The sequence below is a fragment of the Leuciscus leuciscus genome (genome assembly GCF_965113295.1).
Source record: "Leuciscus leuciscus genome assembly, chromosome: 22".
NCBI lineage: Eukaryota > Metazoa > Chordata > Actinopteri > Cypriniformes > Leuciscidae > Leuciscus > Leuciscus leuciscus.
Window position 1 is genome coordinate 12,567,977 of NC_138746.1, and position 16,031 is coordinate 12,584,007.

Here is a 16,031-nt window from a genome sequence, read left to right on the forward strand (position 1 = left end):
CACTGAAGACTGGAGTAGAGATGCTGAAAATGCAGCTTTTTAAAATTTTCATAAGGAATTGCATTTTAAAACATATTACAATAGACAACAGTTATTTTATAATGTGTCACAATATTACTGTTTTTGCTTTGGTTACATAAATGCAGCCTTGGTGATCATAAGACACTTCTTTCAAAATTTTTAGATTTAAAAAAATCTTACCAACCCCAAACTTTTGAATGGTTGTTTATGCTGATGGAAATAGGATATTCCCTGAGAAAGAAAAAAAAATGGTGGGATTTAATCAATTATCTTGATTTTATCCATAAGGGGTTGAATAGATCATGCAAAGTGGAAAGATTACAATCATATTTTGCATTGGAATGATGCATAGCAATCATGCACAAGACCAGGAATATTTCTTAAGTAAGTATATTGGATGTATTTTGATTTCATGTTGACTTGTTTTGATGGACAGCCGATCTGTCCATCCAATCAGCCATCAAATTTCTCTCTCTAGATTTCTCTGAGTCCTACTTCCCTCCTGTATTTCACTTGACCCACAGAACAGCTCCTTTGTGCTGTTGTGAGTGCGCAGGAGATTTGAGCTGACATATCAGCCACTCATTCATCCAGGCATCAATTGGAATGAGCTGAGAATGGGGAGTTAATGCATGTTTTGTGTGCCAGGCCTGGTAATCCACCCCCAGTCTCTCAAAGCCTTTGTTTTTCCATGATCCCTTCCTTTTCCTTCTGCCATTAGTTTTGCTAACCCCAGCACAAAGCAACAGTATCATGCATTCCTTAAAACATGTAAATCTGAATTAGAAATGTTTTTGCAAAATGTCTTTATCCATGTTTTTTTTCTGACATTAATGTTTTATACGATTTTACCTAATATTCAGCATAATTTAATGAAGCCTTAAAGGGATAGTTAACCCAGAAGTGAAAAAAATTCTGTCATCATGTACTCACCTTCATATACTTCCAAACCTAAATGACTTACTTTTTTTTTTTTCATTTAATTTGGAGTACAGGTCAGAAGTCACTTTATGGGGATGCACATGAACACTACCATCACAGTGGCCTTTCTAAAGGTGACAGGACACTCCCCTTGCTAGATGAGGCAATTAGACTTGACATTTATAGAGGAAGACAACTCTTAAAACAACCGCAACACTCTAGTGGCTAGCACCCATTTACACAGACACAATTAGAGCAGCTGTCAAGCAGGAAAAAGACTGCAATTGCTACCCAATGTGGGTAGTTATAAGTACAGAGCATTTGTTTTTGAAGGAAGGAGGAAGAAGCCTGTCATTTAAAACTATTTTGGACGTATCACAGCCATCTTAACTGCAAGCATGTTCATTCCAACCTCGATTTATCCAAAGGTTGGATGGACATATCAAGATTTTTTGTTGTTGTTGCTAAACCTAGTGTGGCTTATTCTTACAGGCCTGTACCTCAGTAAGCAAACAAGACAGACTTCAGTTATTTGTGAATTTGTGCCAGAGTATAAGAGCTCTTTCAGTTGAACTTGAGTAGGTTAATTATTTTGAGAAAAAGATTATCAAATACTGTGCCATGCATTCTGCAAGAAGGGCAACTACAATCTGTCATATTTGCTCATGAGCTTGTGTGAAGTGCCTGGATATATAGTCCATCCAGGTATCAGATTGCACTGATCATGTTAAGCTCATCCACAGTGTAGACGTGACCACAATAGTGGAAACACAGCTGTCACATACCGATACATTTTTAAAGGTATTACACACAGTAGCCACACACTGCAAGGCATTCCTCTAACAATGGCACTGTTTTATGAGACACCGACTGATTATCAAACCCAGATTAAATCTGCAGTTTGAATCCACTTTTTTTTTTATTGTGTAAAATAATGGATAAACATGATAAAATAAGATAAACTCAGCAAAGAGTTCTACACTCTTATTGAGAGTTGAAAGCATAATCAAATTAAAATCAAACCAAAATACTTGATAAGCAAACACTCAAGGGGTGCAGTCAAACATTTTGTGTTTGTCTAATAATTAACTAGATATCTTTGATTATTAGTTGATCCCTATGTTATTATGCCTTGTCTTTGATGTACCAGAATGAGGGCCGGTTCACACAGAACGCATTTTGCTGTTAAAAACTTTTTTTTTAAAGTTGCATTTCTTGAGTGCTCTGTGTCATGCGCGAGATGCTGCAAAAGAGTTCAATGGTTAAAGATGTCTGTCTAGCTCGTGTGTACATTGAAAAACAATGGAAAAATAGAGCAGTGGAATGAAAAAACACATTCTGTGTGAACGTCCCCTGAGCTTGTGAAAGTATCAGAGGAGAATAACAACAACAGCAATAAAGTTTCGGGCCCTGCTGAAAAATCCAGCATGAATTTCATGTTGGTCCAGGCTGGTTTATGTTGGTTAGAGCTGTCTAGCTGGTGGAGCAGCATAGTCATGCTTTTCTCAAGCAAAATGCTAGTGACCAGCAACCAGAATCCCTGCGATCAGGAATTTTGCTTGAGGGTGAAAGATTTCACCACGCAGATCTCGCAGCGCGTTCAAGTTGGTCACATGGATTCACTGCGTTGACCAACAGAAAGCTGATTGATCCGAAAGTGGCTTCAGATTAGCTGTACATACATTGTTACACTATTGACTATAGTCTATGGATCTTTTTTGTGACAGCACCTTAAGAAACAAAAGCATTCATGCCCATTTGCACACCTCACAGATTGCTAAACCAAGTGGATTTTGAATGCAACTTCAAAAAGTGAATTTCATGAATTTATTATTTAAAAGTACTTGTCTAAAACACTGTGGGAGAAATTACTCAATCACACGGCTAAATTTGTATGGTCACTTTGCCAAACTTGCCAAACCAAATATTGACTAATTTTAATTACAGACAAAATTTGGCAAGTTAAAATGTACCTATAGGTTTGACCAATCAAATTAGAGAAGTGGAACTAACTTATATATAATGGGATTTTATAAGTGCCTCTAAGTTTTGTCTCAACAGTATTTTCATTGCATCATACATTGTATCCACATAGTGCATAATCATGTTGTTTCACCTGCTCTACTGCTCCTCTCCATCTGTAAGTCTGATATTCCTTCTGGACCCTTTGCTGGTTTGTCCAAGGTTCAATCTAGGCACCCAGTAATTAATGTGAGACAAATAGCAGACACTGATCAATGTCTGACACTGATCTAGATCATTGAAAATCATATACTGAACTATGACTGCTGTAGGACTGGTTCATAATGAAATGTCTTGGCACAAATATTTCAGGTAAGATAGCAGAGGTGAGCCATGGAATAAGTTGATTTGATTGCTCTATTATTGTGGCTTAGAGTGAAGCATTTGAAGGGAAAGTGCACCCAAAAATCATTTACTTACCCTGATGTCATTCCAAAACTGAATGACTTTCCTTCTTCTGTGAAGCACAAAAGAAGATATTTTGAAGAATGTTCTGTTTTGGTTACCATTGACTTTGGACAAAAAACTCTGCCAATTATCTGTTGTCAGATAATAACACCAAACTAACTTTCTCAGAATGAGTTTGCATGTGTCCTGATGCTATTTCAGACACTTTTCTTTTTTTATGGCTGGTCTACTTCTCAGGCTATTGAAATAGGCTTTACAGTCTTGGCACTTTTGAAACCAAATCCTTGGCTCAGATGTGCATGCATTCAGGGTTTTTTATTTTTATTTAAAATCAAAACAGATGCAAAAATACACTCACACAGAGAGCTCTTCAGTTTTTCCTCAATGGGAGTTTTAGGAATAGTCCCTCAGGGAGCAAAACATAACACAGTGTCAAAAATTCCTCATCTAGCCTGAAGAGATTAGAGAGAAACATGCACACAACTGAAATCAGCTTTATTCATTTTGCATTCACGTCAGCTTTCTGTAAATTAGACAGCTCTGCACAGCCATGCACAGTGAGACTTTGGCTAAGGAGATGCTTCTGGCTCAAAACACACAGCTGAAACCTCGCCAGATTTACAATAAAAGAAACAGACTCTAAAGCTTGATATATGACACAGAGATGAGACAGTGTCACCCATCTGTGCAGTCTGTAGGTTTCCTGTATCAGTATCACATAATCACAAATGGTGGTCCTCAACATGCTCTGCAGGAACAGAATTGACCCATTTTCCATTACTAGCATACACTACTATTGTAGTTCCATTGTAGAAATTCGTTTTTCAGCAGTAAAGTGTCCAATAATGAGTGTTTTGTTGTCCTGTGTGAAATTCTCACGAAATGTTGAAAACAGATTTGTGGAAATCATGATACATTTTTTTCAGGATTCTTTGATGAATAGAAAGTTCAAAAGAACAGCATTTATTTTGAAATTGAAATATTTTGTAACATTATAAAAGTCTTTACTGTAACTTTTGATCAATTTAATACATCCTTACTGAATAAAAGTATTAATTTCTTTAAAAAAAAAAACCTTACTGACCCCAAACTTTTGAACAGTAGTGTGTATAAATAATTTCTATATAACTATAAGTTCAATGGAAGATATAAAGGTATTAAGAAATCACACAAAGCCTGTCAGAAACATGTGGTATATGACCCGGACATTTTCTTCATTCACATTATATTCATACACATTTTCTCAGATTGATTTAGGGTCTGTAGACTAAGAGCAACTTTATTCTGCAGTCACAGTTCTATTTTTAGCAAGAGGAACACATTATCTGTTGTTGCACTAAGCATGCAGAATGCCAAATGTGTGCTTGAGATCTCTTTGTGTACCCAGCTGTCATGGATCCAGAATATATGTGTGTTTTTATCCTCCACTGATTTTATTGAGAGGGTATAAAGCAAGTACCTGCAGAGCCTTCTCCTTTATTCACCTTTATACATACATCAATCAACCTACATTATCAATACCATAGGGAGGCAGGCAAATAAAAAAACAAATGACTATCTTGCCCAAGTTTTGAGTTTGCAGAGGTGTTGACCTGTATTTCATTTAAAAGCTTATTTGTTTGTTTTTTTGCAGATTACACCAGGGAGCAAGGCCTCCTCCGGCAACCTGATTCAGGGTGACATCATCGTGGCCATTGATGGGGTCAGCACAGAGGGGATGACACACCTGGAGGCCCAAAACAAGATCAAGTCTGCCAACTTCAATCTGGCCCTCACCATGCAAAGGTACAGTGAATTGTTAGTCTTTTTGGAGGTGTGTGTGTGTGTAAGCTTACAAATTTGCTTTGATGTACACTACCATTCAAAAGTTTGAAAAAGTACAGTAAAAACAGTACGATTATGAAATATATTGCGATTAAAAAATAACTTATTTCTATTTAAATATATTAAAATTTTTAAAATGTATTCCTGTTATAGCAAAGCTGAATTACTTCAGTCTTCAGTGTCATGATCATTCAGAAACCATTCTAATATGCTGATTTGGTGCTCAAGAAACATTTCTTATTATTATCAATGTTGAAAACAGTTATACACTTAGGTTTTTACTATCTTTTTGACCAATTTATTGCATTCTTGTTGAATAAAAGTATATTTTTTCTTAAATCTCACTGATCAAATCGTGAACGGTAGAACATTTGAACTTCTGAATTTAAAAAAATGTGTCATTACTTGCTGATGCATTTTTGCGTCATACTACTTGCCATAAAACATATGAAACCATAAAATGTATAGGGGAATTGTCCAAAGGTTTGAATGATGACTCTCAAAGAAGGATGTGGCAGTAATGGAAAATTCAATACTGTGTATGGCATAAGTAACATTTAGAGTTTGTAGAATAGAATAGAATAGAATAGAATAGAATAGAATAGAATAGAATAGAATAGAATAGAATAGAATAGAATAGAATAGAATAGAATAGAACAGAACAGAACTGAATAGAATAGAACCGTCCCTGTTGGATATAATTGTCCATCCTGATTAAAATGACACCAGGACGTTTTGCTGTGGGATTACATCATGATTCCCATTTGAGTTTCGTCTAGGCTTCCATTCTGGTAAAGTTAATAAAATGATCTGCCATGTTTACACTGTGTTCCACACTGATATTTCATCTTTCTTGGCGGCCATAAGCTCGTATCAGTATCTTCACTGACAGCATAGTTTTTTCTTATCCACTTGTGCGATTCTGTTGCTACAGCCAAATTATTAATTTAAATAATTATATCGAATGCAGATGTTAGTGGATCTCATTCACTGCAGTGTAATAAAAGCAGGCCTTGACTGTTAAATGTAGTCAATCAATCAAATCACTTTTATGAACCGCAAACAGACTGCAGCTTCAATCTATCACAAACATATGTGACTGAGATTGTGTGTGAGCTCTGATGAGTTGTGTATGTTTTCATCCAGGGAAAGGTCATGTATATATATCTTCTTTTAAATTTTCTTTTTTGACTAACAGGAAACATGAAGGCAATAAAAGCACATAACCTTTCCTTGGATAAAAACATGCACTGCTGATCATGAGCTGTGTATGTTTTTATCAAGGGAAAGGTTATGTGATTTTATTGCTTTCATGTTTCCTGATATAAAGAGTATGAAACATTCTGACAACTCACTGGCCTTATCAGATCAGACTACCTGTTGAGTCATCATGTTACACGTTGCCAACATTATTAGACAAGCTTCATATAGCTAAGATTCCACACATTTCAAAAGCTCTTCAAAACAAACAATGTATTATGCATTCTGTAGCTCTAGCTTTTAGGAGCTTTCTTCACAGCCTCTGGCGAGTGTCCATTGATCCATCAGCAGCCTCATACTCCTGTTAACTTGCTATTTTTCAGCCTGCCCAGCACTGACAAAATATAGCAATAAACAAGGCTATGTTCACTCTGCAATTGATCCAGATAACTTTCTTATTCTAATATGGATCATCATTACACAAAATTGCACCATCACACAATTGGTGTGTCATATCAGCGGAATATGGTGACAACTGGCCACAAAGCCAATAACATTTTATGTAAGCCAATGAGTCATGACAGCGCTCCGACCATAGCACATTAGCAGCAGACACTTCCGCATATGTTGATAATAAATCATATCATTAGACTGGCACAGCAGCCATTTAAATGTATGTAACAGACTGTATTAAATTTATAATTTGGGAAAAATGTAACTATTATGCAGAATTACAGCAAATTTGCATGGTCTCTAAGTTAATAAATTTACGGACTGACCAGTAATTCTGCAAAATAACTTTTCTCAACTAAAGCTTCTTGGTTGATGCTGTCATTCAGGGGTATCCCTTGATTGCTGTGGTTGAAATGATTTAAAAATCATGGATAATAAATTAGCAACGATGTCCTCCTCATTAATGTTGCTTGTGGTTTCCATAGCGGATAGCGCTAGCTAGTCTATCAGCGTTTCTTTTTTTCCGATCGTGTTCCCCACAGAAGGTGGAATGTGTCACAAACTTAGAGGGACCCACTGCTTGGCCCTCTAGAATTTCACAGCTGGACCACCAATCACAGAGCTGAAAGCGTTAGGTGGAAAGATTCCTAATTTTTACAATAGTTAAGGCCCTCTCTGAAGGCCTAGAGGGCCCTGACAGTTCCTCTCTTGTGTATACAGAATATATACATATGTTGATGCCAAATGTTGTTGTTTCACTTGCTTTGAACATTAGCAAAAGAAACTAAAATATTAAGGTTCTGATGCTAATGTAAAGATTTGAGGCTGGAAGACTATGTTCTAATGTCTTATTCATTTAACAAAATATGGTATCGTATTAAATTATGAAATGTGTTGATGATGTTATGATGAACATAACAGGCTTTTTATGCATTACATTGGCTGTTTAGACACATATGGGTATGGGCCACAATTTAAAAGGTCATGTGAACAGCTTTACAGTATATGTGAACAACATCAAATTTGAGCAAATACAAAATTATATTTGGGTCATAATTGGAGGCCCTTGTGGGCTAAATTGATCAGTGAATTGAACAGTGTCGCTTGAAAGATATCTTCTGGGCATGTTGTACAAATATCAATATCAACAGATCAGTGCAGAATTTTTCTGTGTTGTGTTTGGGAGAGCCACGCCTGGGTTAGCGCACCTCCCTCATAAACCATGTCTGCAAGCATTCATCCGTGAGACCCTTGAAGTTTTTGAGTTTAAAAACATCATTGATCTCTCCAGTGCAACCTGCAATTCTGATGTATCTTAGTTCTTAAGTCATGTTTGCTTTTAGTTCACTTTATCATGAGCAAAATCCCCCAAAATGCGTGTTCACCTTTATTTCCCCTCTCTGTGCATACCTGCAGGGATTACACTGGACCATCTTTACTTTACTTTAACACTCTTAAAGGGATAGTTCACTTTGAAATTAAATTTTGGTATGTTTTAGCTTACCTCAAGGGCATCCAAGATGTAGGTGTCTTTTTTTCAGCAGTAGTTTCAATTTTGATATTTTTAGGTCAAACCGTTCTTGTCTGTCAGTCATATAATGCAGGTCTATGGTCACTGTCTCAAAGAGCATGCACAGAGTCCAAATTAAAACAATTCCCCATCGTCCAAATTAAACAATTCCCCATCGTAAGTACACATTGATGGCCTAAGACACGAAACGAGCGGTTTGTGTGAGAAAACGAACAGTATTTATATCGTTTTTACCTCTTGAACACAGCTGCGTCCAAGTGATCTGAGAGCGCGGGCGGGTATAGATGTATACACTAGATGTCGCATTGGGTACGGTTTCGCAGTAGCCAATGCGCAGGGTTCTCAAGTTTTATCAAAAGCTTGGAGTGAGATCACATGCGGTTAGGGGAGGAGCCCTAATGGAGCCCCGCCCCCACCAGTCCCCGCACCTGCCCCCGCCCCCCAATTTTACCCATTGTTCATAATTAAGCAGCACAAATTTGAAATGATAACAATTGGTAAATCTGATAAACGACAGAGCAATTCATCACATCAAATATACTCTTTAAAGTTATATTTCAAAATAATTTTTTAGGGGGCTTACCCTTTGGTGCCCAGAATGATAAAATATCATTTTGCTTTTTCCCTGACATCTTTGAAAAATACAAATGCAATGGCAATGATTAATGTATGTTTTGACAGGATATAAAATATTACCCAGAGCACTCTGCTTTAATACATGTAGCCTCAATGTAACTAGAAAGACTATTAATACAATATAACATATAATTTAAAATAAAATGAAGAAATACATCTTCATTCCTTCCCATACCCACTAACATTTCCCTTAGTTTCAGATAACGTAAGCTAGCCAAACAGAGCCAAAGCTTCTGGCCTGGTTGCAAAGTAGTTGTAGAGTTTTTGACTGCATCAATAATAATGTATACAATGGGCTATATATATTAAATGTTCTAGCCTAAAAATGTTAGACAAGCTTTCTTCCAACTTACCTTCTCCATCACGACGTGTGTTTGCGCGATGTTGTTGGTTACCTAGTAACGAATGTAAGGTGGCCGAGAATGTTCCGTCAACTTCCGTGTGTTCGCGCATCTATGTTGCCTAGTAACGAACGCAATCTGGCCGAGATACGTGCTGGCGGCAGGAAACTTCACTTTGTGTGCCTGCGCCTCGTATACAACGTTATATATAAAGCTTGCAGGACAACTTGGTTGGCATTGCCTTTTCAGCGTGAGAAATACACGGTGTGGCGTGTGAGCGTGTCAACTGGTTGAATTGCGTGTGTCTCACGGCCAATGCGTGAGACTTGAGAACCCTGCAATGCGACATCTAGTGTATACATCTATACCCGCCCGCGCTCTCAGATCACTTGGACGCAGCTGTGTTCAAGAGGTAAAAACGATATAAATACTGTTCGTTTTCTCACACAAATCGCTCGTTTCGTGTCTTAGGCCATCAATGTGTACTTACGATGGGGAATTGTTTAATTTGGACGATGGGGAATTGTTTTAATTTGGACTCTGTGCATGCTCTTTGAGACAGTGACCATAGACCTGCATTATGTGACTGACAGACAAGAACGGTTTGACCTAAAAATATCAAAATTGAAACTACTGCGGAAAAAAAGACACCTACATCTTGGATGCCCTTGAGGTAAGCTAAAACATACCAAAATTTAATTTCAAAGTGAACTATCCCTTTAATAGATCCCAGAGTTCACTCTGCAAGGATTGTTGATATAAAAGTGGACATGTAGGGAGAGATACACTGTAACAGTTGTCAGATATGTTCTCTACTTTGTTGTCAACCTCTACTGTGATGTTTCAAGGACTTCTCTTACTTTTACGAGAAAGAAAACACATTGTAATTTGTCTTTGTGGTTTTCATTTTGCACAAATTTTCAAAATGTGTGTTCTTAAAAAAAAATTTCCCCCTTTGTGTACAAGGCTTGTAATGTTATACATTTTTTCTTTTGAAAAGGTTCAATTTGGAACAAAGTATGTTTGGAAAAAAAGCATTTTTCTGATAGCAGCAACAAAAACTGTAGATGGCATTCATAATTGCGTTGTTATTATGTCAGTGTTCACTCTCAAAGGAAAAATGTGAGACCAGGAAAACTGAAAATATTTGCCACATATTTGTTCATGGGTGCATTATGTGTGTTAAACTGTGCATGAGATGTTTATAGTTGACAATTTGACATTGGAATTTTGTCATATATTGTTTAAGATGTGATCCAAAGCACTCTTTGTCATTTTCTACAAATGTTTATGTTCTCTATTTTATCACAGGTCAAAGCGAACCAACCCTGTTCACATGACATCAGCAAGGATTGACTCCCCTATGACTGTGATCCCCCATCAGAAGGTTTGTCACACATTACTCATGCATTACTCACAGTCATGCATTCTACATACATCTGAAAACAGTATACTGTATGTCCATGCATTCAGATATTTTAAATCAAGCTCAGGTCATACATTCCACATTCTCTCACTCTGATTCATTTCATGAAGATTCATGTGTAATTTAGGCCTTGGAGAAAGCTTCAGCTGATGTTCACTGGTAATTTTTTTTTTTTTTTTTGCTGGATCAAGTTAAAGATTCCTTTTAAGAGGCTAAGATAATAATAGATTCTGGACTTTGGGTTCCCCTCGACTACATTTAACATAGGACATCCTTCCAAATGCTACCTGTAAAAAGCCTTACGATGCCCCCTGCTGGTATTCACTTTGCACACTCCAGCAAAAAGTTAACTAAACATTGTAAATGTAATGTTTCTCATAATTCATTTTGCTGTTAATTAAAAAATATTTTGCTATAGGCACACAAAAGAAGAGATTCCTGATTAGTTCATACACTTACTAAAACATACAACAGTACATAAAAGTTTTCGGTCAGTTTTTTTTTTTTTTTTTGACATTAGTACTTTTATTTAGAAATGTATGTAATAATTGATCAAAAGTGACAGTAAAGACATTTATAAGATTTCACAATCAAGGTTTCCATAAAAATATTAAGCAGCACAGCTGTTTTCAACATTGATAATAAAAAGAAATGTTTCTTGAGCAGAAAATCAGCATATTAGAATGATTTCTGAAGGATCATGTGACAGTGAAGACTGGAGTAGGGATGCTGAATATTCAGCTTTGCCATCACAGGGAAAAAAACCCATTTTAAAATATATTCAAATTGAAAGCACTTATTTCAGAAACATTATTTCACAAACAAAAAAACAAGAGTGATCTTTTTGAACGGTAGTGTGCAAACAATTATATTTTGTTTAAGAAGTTAAAGGATTAGTTATTTCATCCAAAAATAGAAATTTTCTTTTTTGGGCTCTTTTGTTTTACTTTCAGTAAGTTATTAAATCATTCTCAGCTTTCGTCTGATCTGCTCCTTCTGTTCTTTCCTTCTCAACACTGTCCACACACATGCACTTCTTCTTTAAGGATCAGCCTGTGCAAATGAATGGGGGTCTCTCAGCTTCTGCTAAATCAAACTCCAGCAGTAGCGGAGATGCTTCTTTCCCTGCTCAAAGACATTTAGCTTCTCCGAGGGACAAATCCACCTCCGGAGAAAAAAAACAGCAGTATAACTCCCCCATCGGTCTGTACTCTGCCGAGACATTGCAAGAGATGGCCATGCTGCAGGAAAGGGCTAAGAGCGTGGGGTCAGGCATGCATAGTGGGTATGTAATCATGAATAGAGCGAGATCTGACGCTAGCAGCCATGTGCGGTAAAACTTAACCAGTCCTATTTTAAAAATATAGTGTTAAATGAACAGGTTAGAGTTTCAGGTTAGAATCAGTGGGACGGTTATAGGTCAGGCCCATCTGGTTGCTAACTTCGCTCTTTGACAGAAGAATGACAGCAGCCATACAGCATTCAGAAAAGAGAGGTTACATCTGTTACATTGACCACATTCCCTATTGACATTAACAGGCCAGAGAGGGATCTAGTTAAGGCTTCAAGGCTCTGAGGGAATGTGCAAGACAAATTTGAGCTGAGGCTTCAGTTGTCCCTACTGTGACCCTCCTTCAGGTACAGTGATCAGGTTATATCAGATAATGTATCCAGCAGAGGGTTTCAATTGAAAAATTGGCTGTCAAACCAGAAAGTACACTACCATTCAGAAGTTTGAAGTTTTGAACAGACCCCAAACTTTTGAACAGCTTGCATTGGTTGTCAAGATTTGATACACATAAACTATGTGTATCAAATCTTGACAACCAATGCAAGCTGTCATATTGAGACATTAAAAGCACTATATCACTTTCCAGGTTTGACAGTTTCAGTTCTGTGTTGTAACCTCAAAGCAATGCACTTTGGCTGTACTGTGGTGGATTAGGGAAATGGATGACAATGTCCTGTACCCCTCTCTGTTTACTCTTTTCATATGCAGCGAAAAAGGTTTGAGCGTGTGCCGCAGCACAGAGGAAATCTCAGGCTGTAGTGTCGAGTGATATGGTTACACAGTCGCTATAGAGATGGGTGAGAGAGCACCTGTCGCAGCTCTCTCTATAAAAGGTCATGGAATGTCCGGGTTCAGTTTCCTAACTACACTGATACATCCCCCTCACTCCCTCCTGTCACATCTTTGCAAGGAGGCACTCATGAAAACGTATTTCTCTTTTGCGCGCACAAACACGTTATATTTCAATCACGCCAAACACACATTGGCACTCAAACACACTAACCTTTTCCTTTTTCTTAAAGGTGAAGTGTGTCATTTCTGTGCTACAAACAGAATTCTTTTTTTTTTGAGCAGCCCAACTGGGTCAATGTTGGTTCAACCAATGGCTTGAGTTTACTGCTTTTTAGCAAATCGCACCATTGCACCTTTAAAAAATTGAGGAGATTCCACATCCTGAATAACTTTCATTGGCACAACCCTTCCATGTTAAATCTTAAATGAGTTGCTAACCAATGCACTTGTTTCTGTTTCCTTTCACCCATTGTAGGTTATTACCAACACTCCTGCCAAGTTAGTAACAGCCTCCTGGCATAACGTTGTAGTACTCTGTGTGGTATACGTGCATGGAATTGTTTGGAACTGCCTTTGTGGTGTGTTATCAACAATACAGTGTGGTTAGTGAGATTTGTCTTCCTGTGCAATCAAAGCTTGCTTTAATGGTGTACTAATGCTTAATGTAAACCTTTACTACAACACAGAGAAACATATCAGAATCAGTGATGGGTATAAACACACTTCTTTGGAATATATATGTGTGTGTTTTAGGGGGCTAGAGCTTTGCTTGCTGAAGTCATGTGAAGCATAGAAAATGTTTTTGTCATGATTCTATTGGTCCTCTTTGGGCACTTTTCAGTTAATATACACTTAGATTTCGGGTTGGGAATCAAGAACGGTTTCTTATGCTGCATTCATGGCATATAAAAATGACCGTATTTACTAAATGACAACCTATGACGTTATACTCAGAGCTGTTCACATCTTCGGACTCGGAATTATGTATCCATTGCAACCATAATTGCAAAATAAACCTGAAATATTTCAGTAATCAACAGACAAAACCACACTATAACAAGTAACAGTCGTTATTCAAATGCCTTATTGACAAACTTTATTTAAAGTTTGTTTAGCAGCTCTGCACTTGCTGCATTAAACTGTCTTTTGTTTATTTTCAGAATATTGCATTAACAATAGTCAATTATAGGAATTATTAAACAGTAAAATTATTAAATAACTGCTTAACTAAATTTTTACTGCTGAAGCCGCTGCTATTTTGAGTTTTTCTGCATGACATTGTTAGGGTCAGGCTGTACAAGTCGGAGCTCTGTTGTGAATTATGAGTTCTGCAAGGATGTGAATCTTTTTTTTTACAAGTTGACGTTACAGTAATTCTGACATAGCAAGAATGCACCTTTATTTACAACTGGTTTCCATATATTTAAAAAATACTATAAACCACCTGATGTCCAATTCCGTTAATGGTTCTTGCACAGGTACCGTACTAAAATACTCTGAACATATTGTTTTTGCACGAATTGTTGTACGTGTATTTATTATTGAAATCATCTCGTCATTTGGCAATGGAATAACTTTTTTCTTCAAATGTTTATTCTTTAAAGTACTAAAAAAAATTGTAAATGGAACCGTTAAGGAAGTGGAATGATTAAGTAGAATTATAATCGGGACTGGATTTGTTCAATTCTTGCAGATTCCCATGCCTTTTTGTGTGCTATGTTGTACTGCTTGCTGTAGTTATACAAGTCATTGTATGTGTCGAGTCATTGTATGTGTCGTGTGTAGTAGTAATCTTTTGCTGTGTAAAACATTTTTGATGTGTTTTTTCTACCTTATAAATTAGACTGGGCCCTTTATCTATTTATTTATTTATTTATTTATTAATCAATTTAATTAATACCGTACTATGGTTTAACTCATTTAGTCTCACCTGCAACACCTTCCATCATGAATTATCATGCTGGTCCAGGCTGGTCTTGCTGGTGGACTAGCTGAACTGGTCGACCAGCATGGTTTTTCTGCTGGTTAATGTAATCAAGAAGCTTTGTTGAAATACCAGCACACCAGCATCTTAAACACAACATATGCTGGTATTATCAACCAAGGGTTCTTACCTTTCATTACCAATTCACTTTCCTCACTCCCTTTCTCTTACTCTCACTCTAACCTCCATTTTGTCTTTGTTGTCTCTCTTCTACCCATACTCATCCCTTATCACCTTTCCCTCACTTGCACAGCAATGAGTACCTGTCCAGCTTCAACCCTATAGCTCTGAAGGACTCTGCCCTCTCCACCAATAAGCCCATTGAGGTGAAGGGGCCTGGAGGCAAGGCCACCATCATCCATGCCCAGTACAACACCCCCATCAGCATGTACTCCCAGGATGCTATTATGGATGCCATTGCTGGCCAGTCCCAGGCCAGGGGTAGCGAGATGTCCGGGTAAGATCTAGTGCACCTAACTGCGTCCTCTACCTCCTCCCATGCCCTGCATGACACACATTGGCTATAACGCCTGGCAAACAGCTACGCTTGAGTAGGCCAGTGCTATCTGCTAATGCTCACGAGGCTAAAGACTTCCAAAGGATGTCTGTTCATAGACTGGATATAGTCTCACTCTTCCTCATTTTAACATCATCAAAATGATAGTGATGTAAATTGTATGCTGTGAACATGTTGCCCTACAGAAGCAGAAGAAAGGCAGTTTTCGAAGTCTTCAATGTTATGTGTAGTTTCTGTGGAACCAGCTGGATTTTTGTGTGCTTTTCAAGTAAAGTCAAGTCACCTTTATTTATATAGCGCGATGCAGATTGTTTCAAGGCAGCTTTACAGTGATGAACAGGAAAATAACGAATAAATGATGCAAACAAATAGGAATGATGATGGGAATGCTCAGTTGCACAAGTTATGGATCATGGCTTATGGGTAAACTACCGTTCAAAAGTTTTTGGTCAGTAAGATTTTCTTTTTGAAAGAAATTAATACTTTTATTCAGTAAGGGTACTTTTATTGATCAAAACAGTAAAGTAAAGACATGAATAATGTTACAAAATATTTCTATTTTAAATTAATGCTGTTCATCACTTTCTATTTATCAAAGACTACCCGAAAAAAATGCATCACGTTTCCACAAAAATATTAAGCAGCAAAACTGTTTTCAGCATTG

The 16,031-nt window shown here is 37.3% G+C and overlaps 1 protein-coding gene across 8 annotated transcripts in view; it reads left to right on the plus strand.

Annotated features, from left to right (window-relative positions):
• Positions 1-16,031, plus strand: part of ldb3a (LIM domain binding 3a) — a 44,551-nt gene that overhangs the window by 10,281 nt on the left and 18,239 nt on the right. For 4 of the 8 annotated variants that reach the window (XM_082154139.1, XM_082154140.1, XM_082154138.1 and 1 more), the window contains exons 3-5: positions 5,006-5,157; positions 10,669-10,744; positions 11,830-12,068. In XM_082154139.1, coding sequence (XP_082010265.1) covers positions 5,006-5,157; positions 10,669-10,744; positions 11,830-12,068 — 467 coding nt within the window. Of the gene's footprint in view, positions 1-5,005; positions 5,158-10,668; positions 10,745-11,829; positions 12,069-13,341; positions 13,365-15,103; positions 15,308-16,031 lie in introns of all 8 variants that reach the window. The other 4 variants (XM_082154142.1, XM_082154145.1, XM_082154144.1 and 1 more) reach the window with 2 other exon arrangements.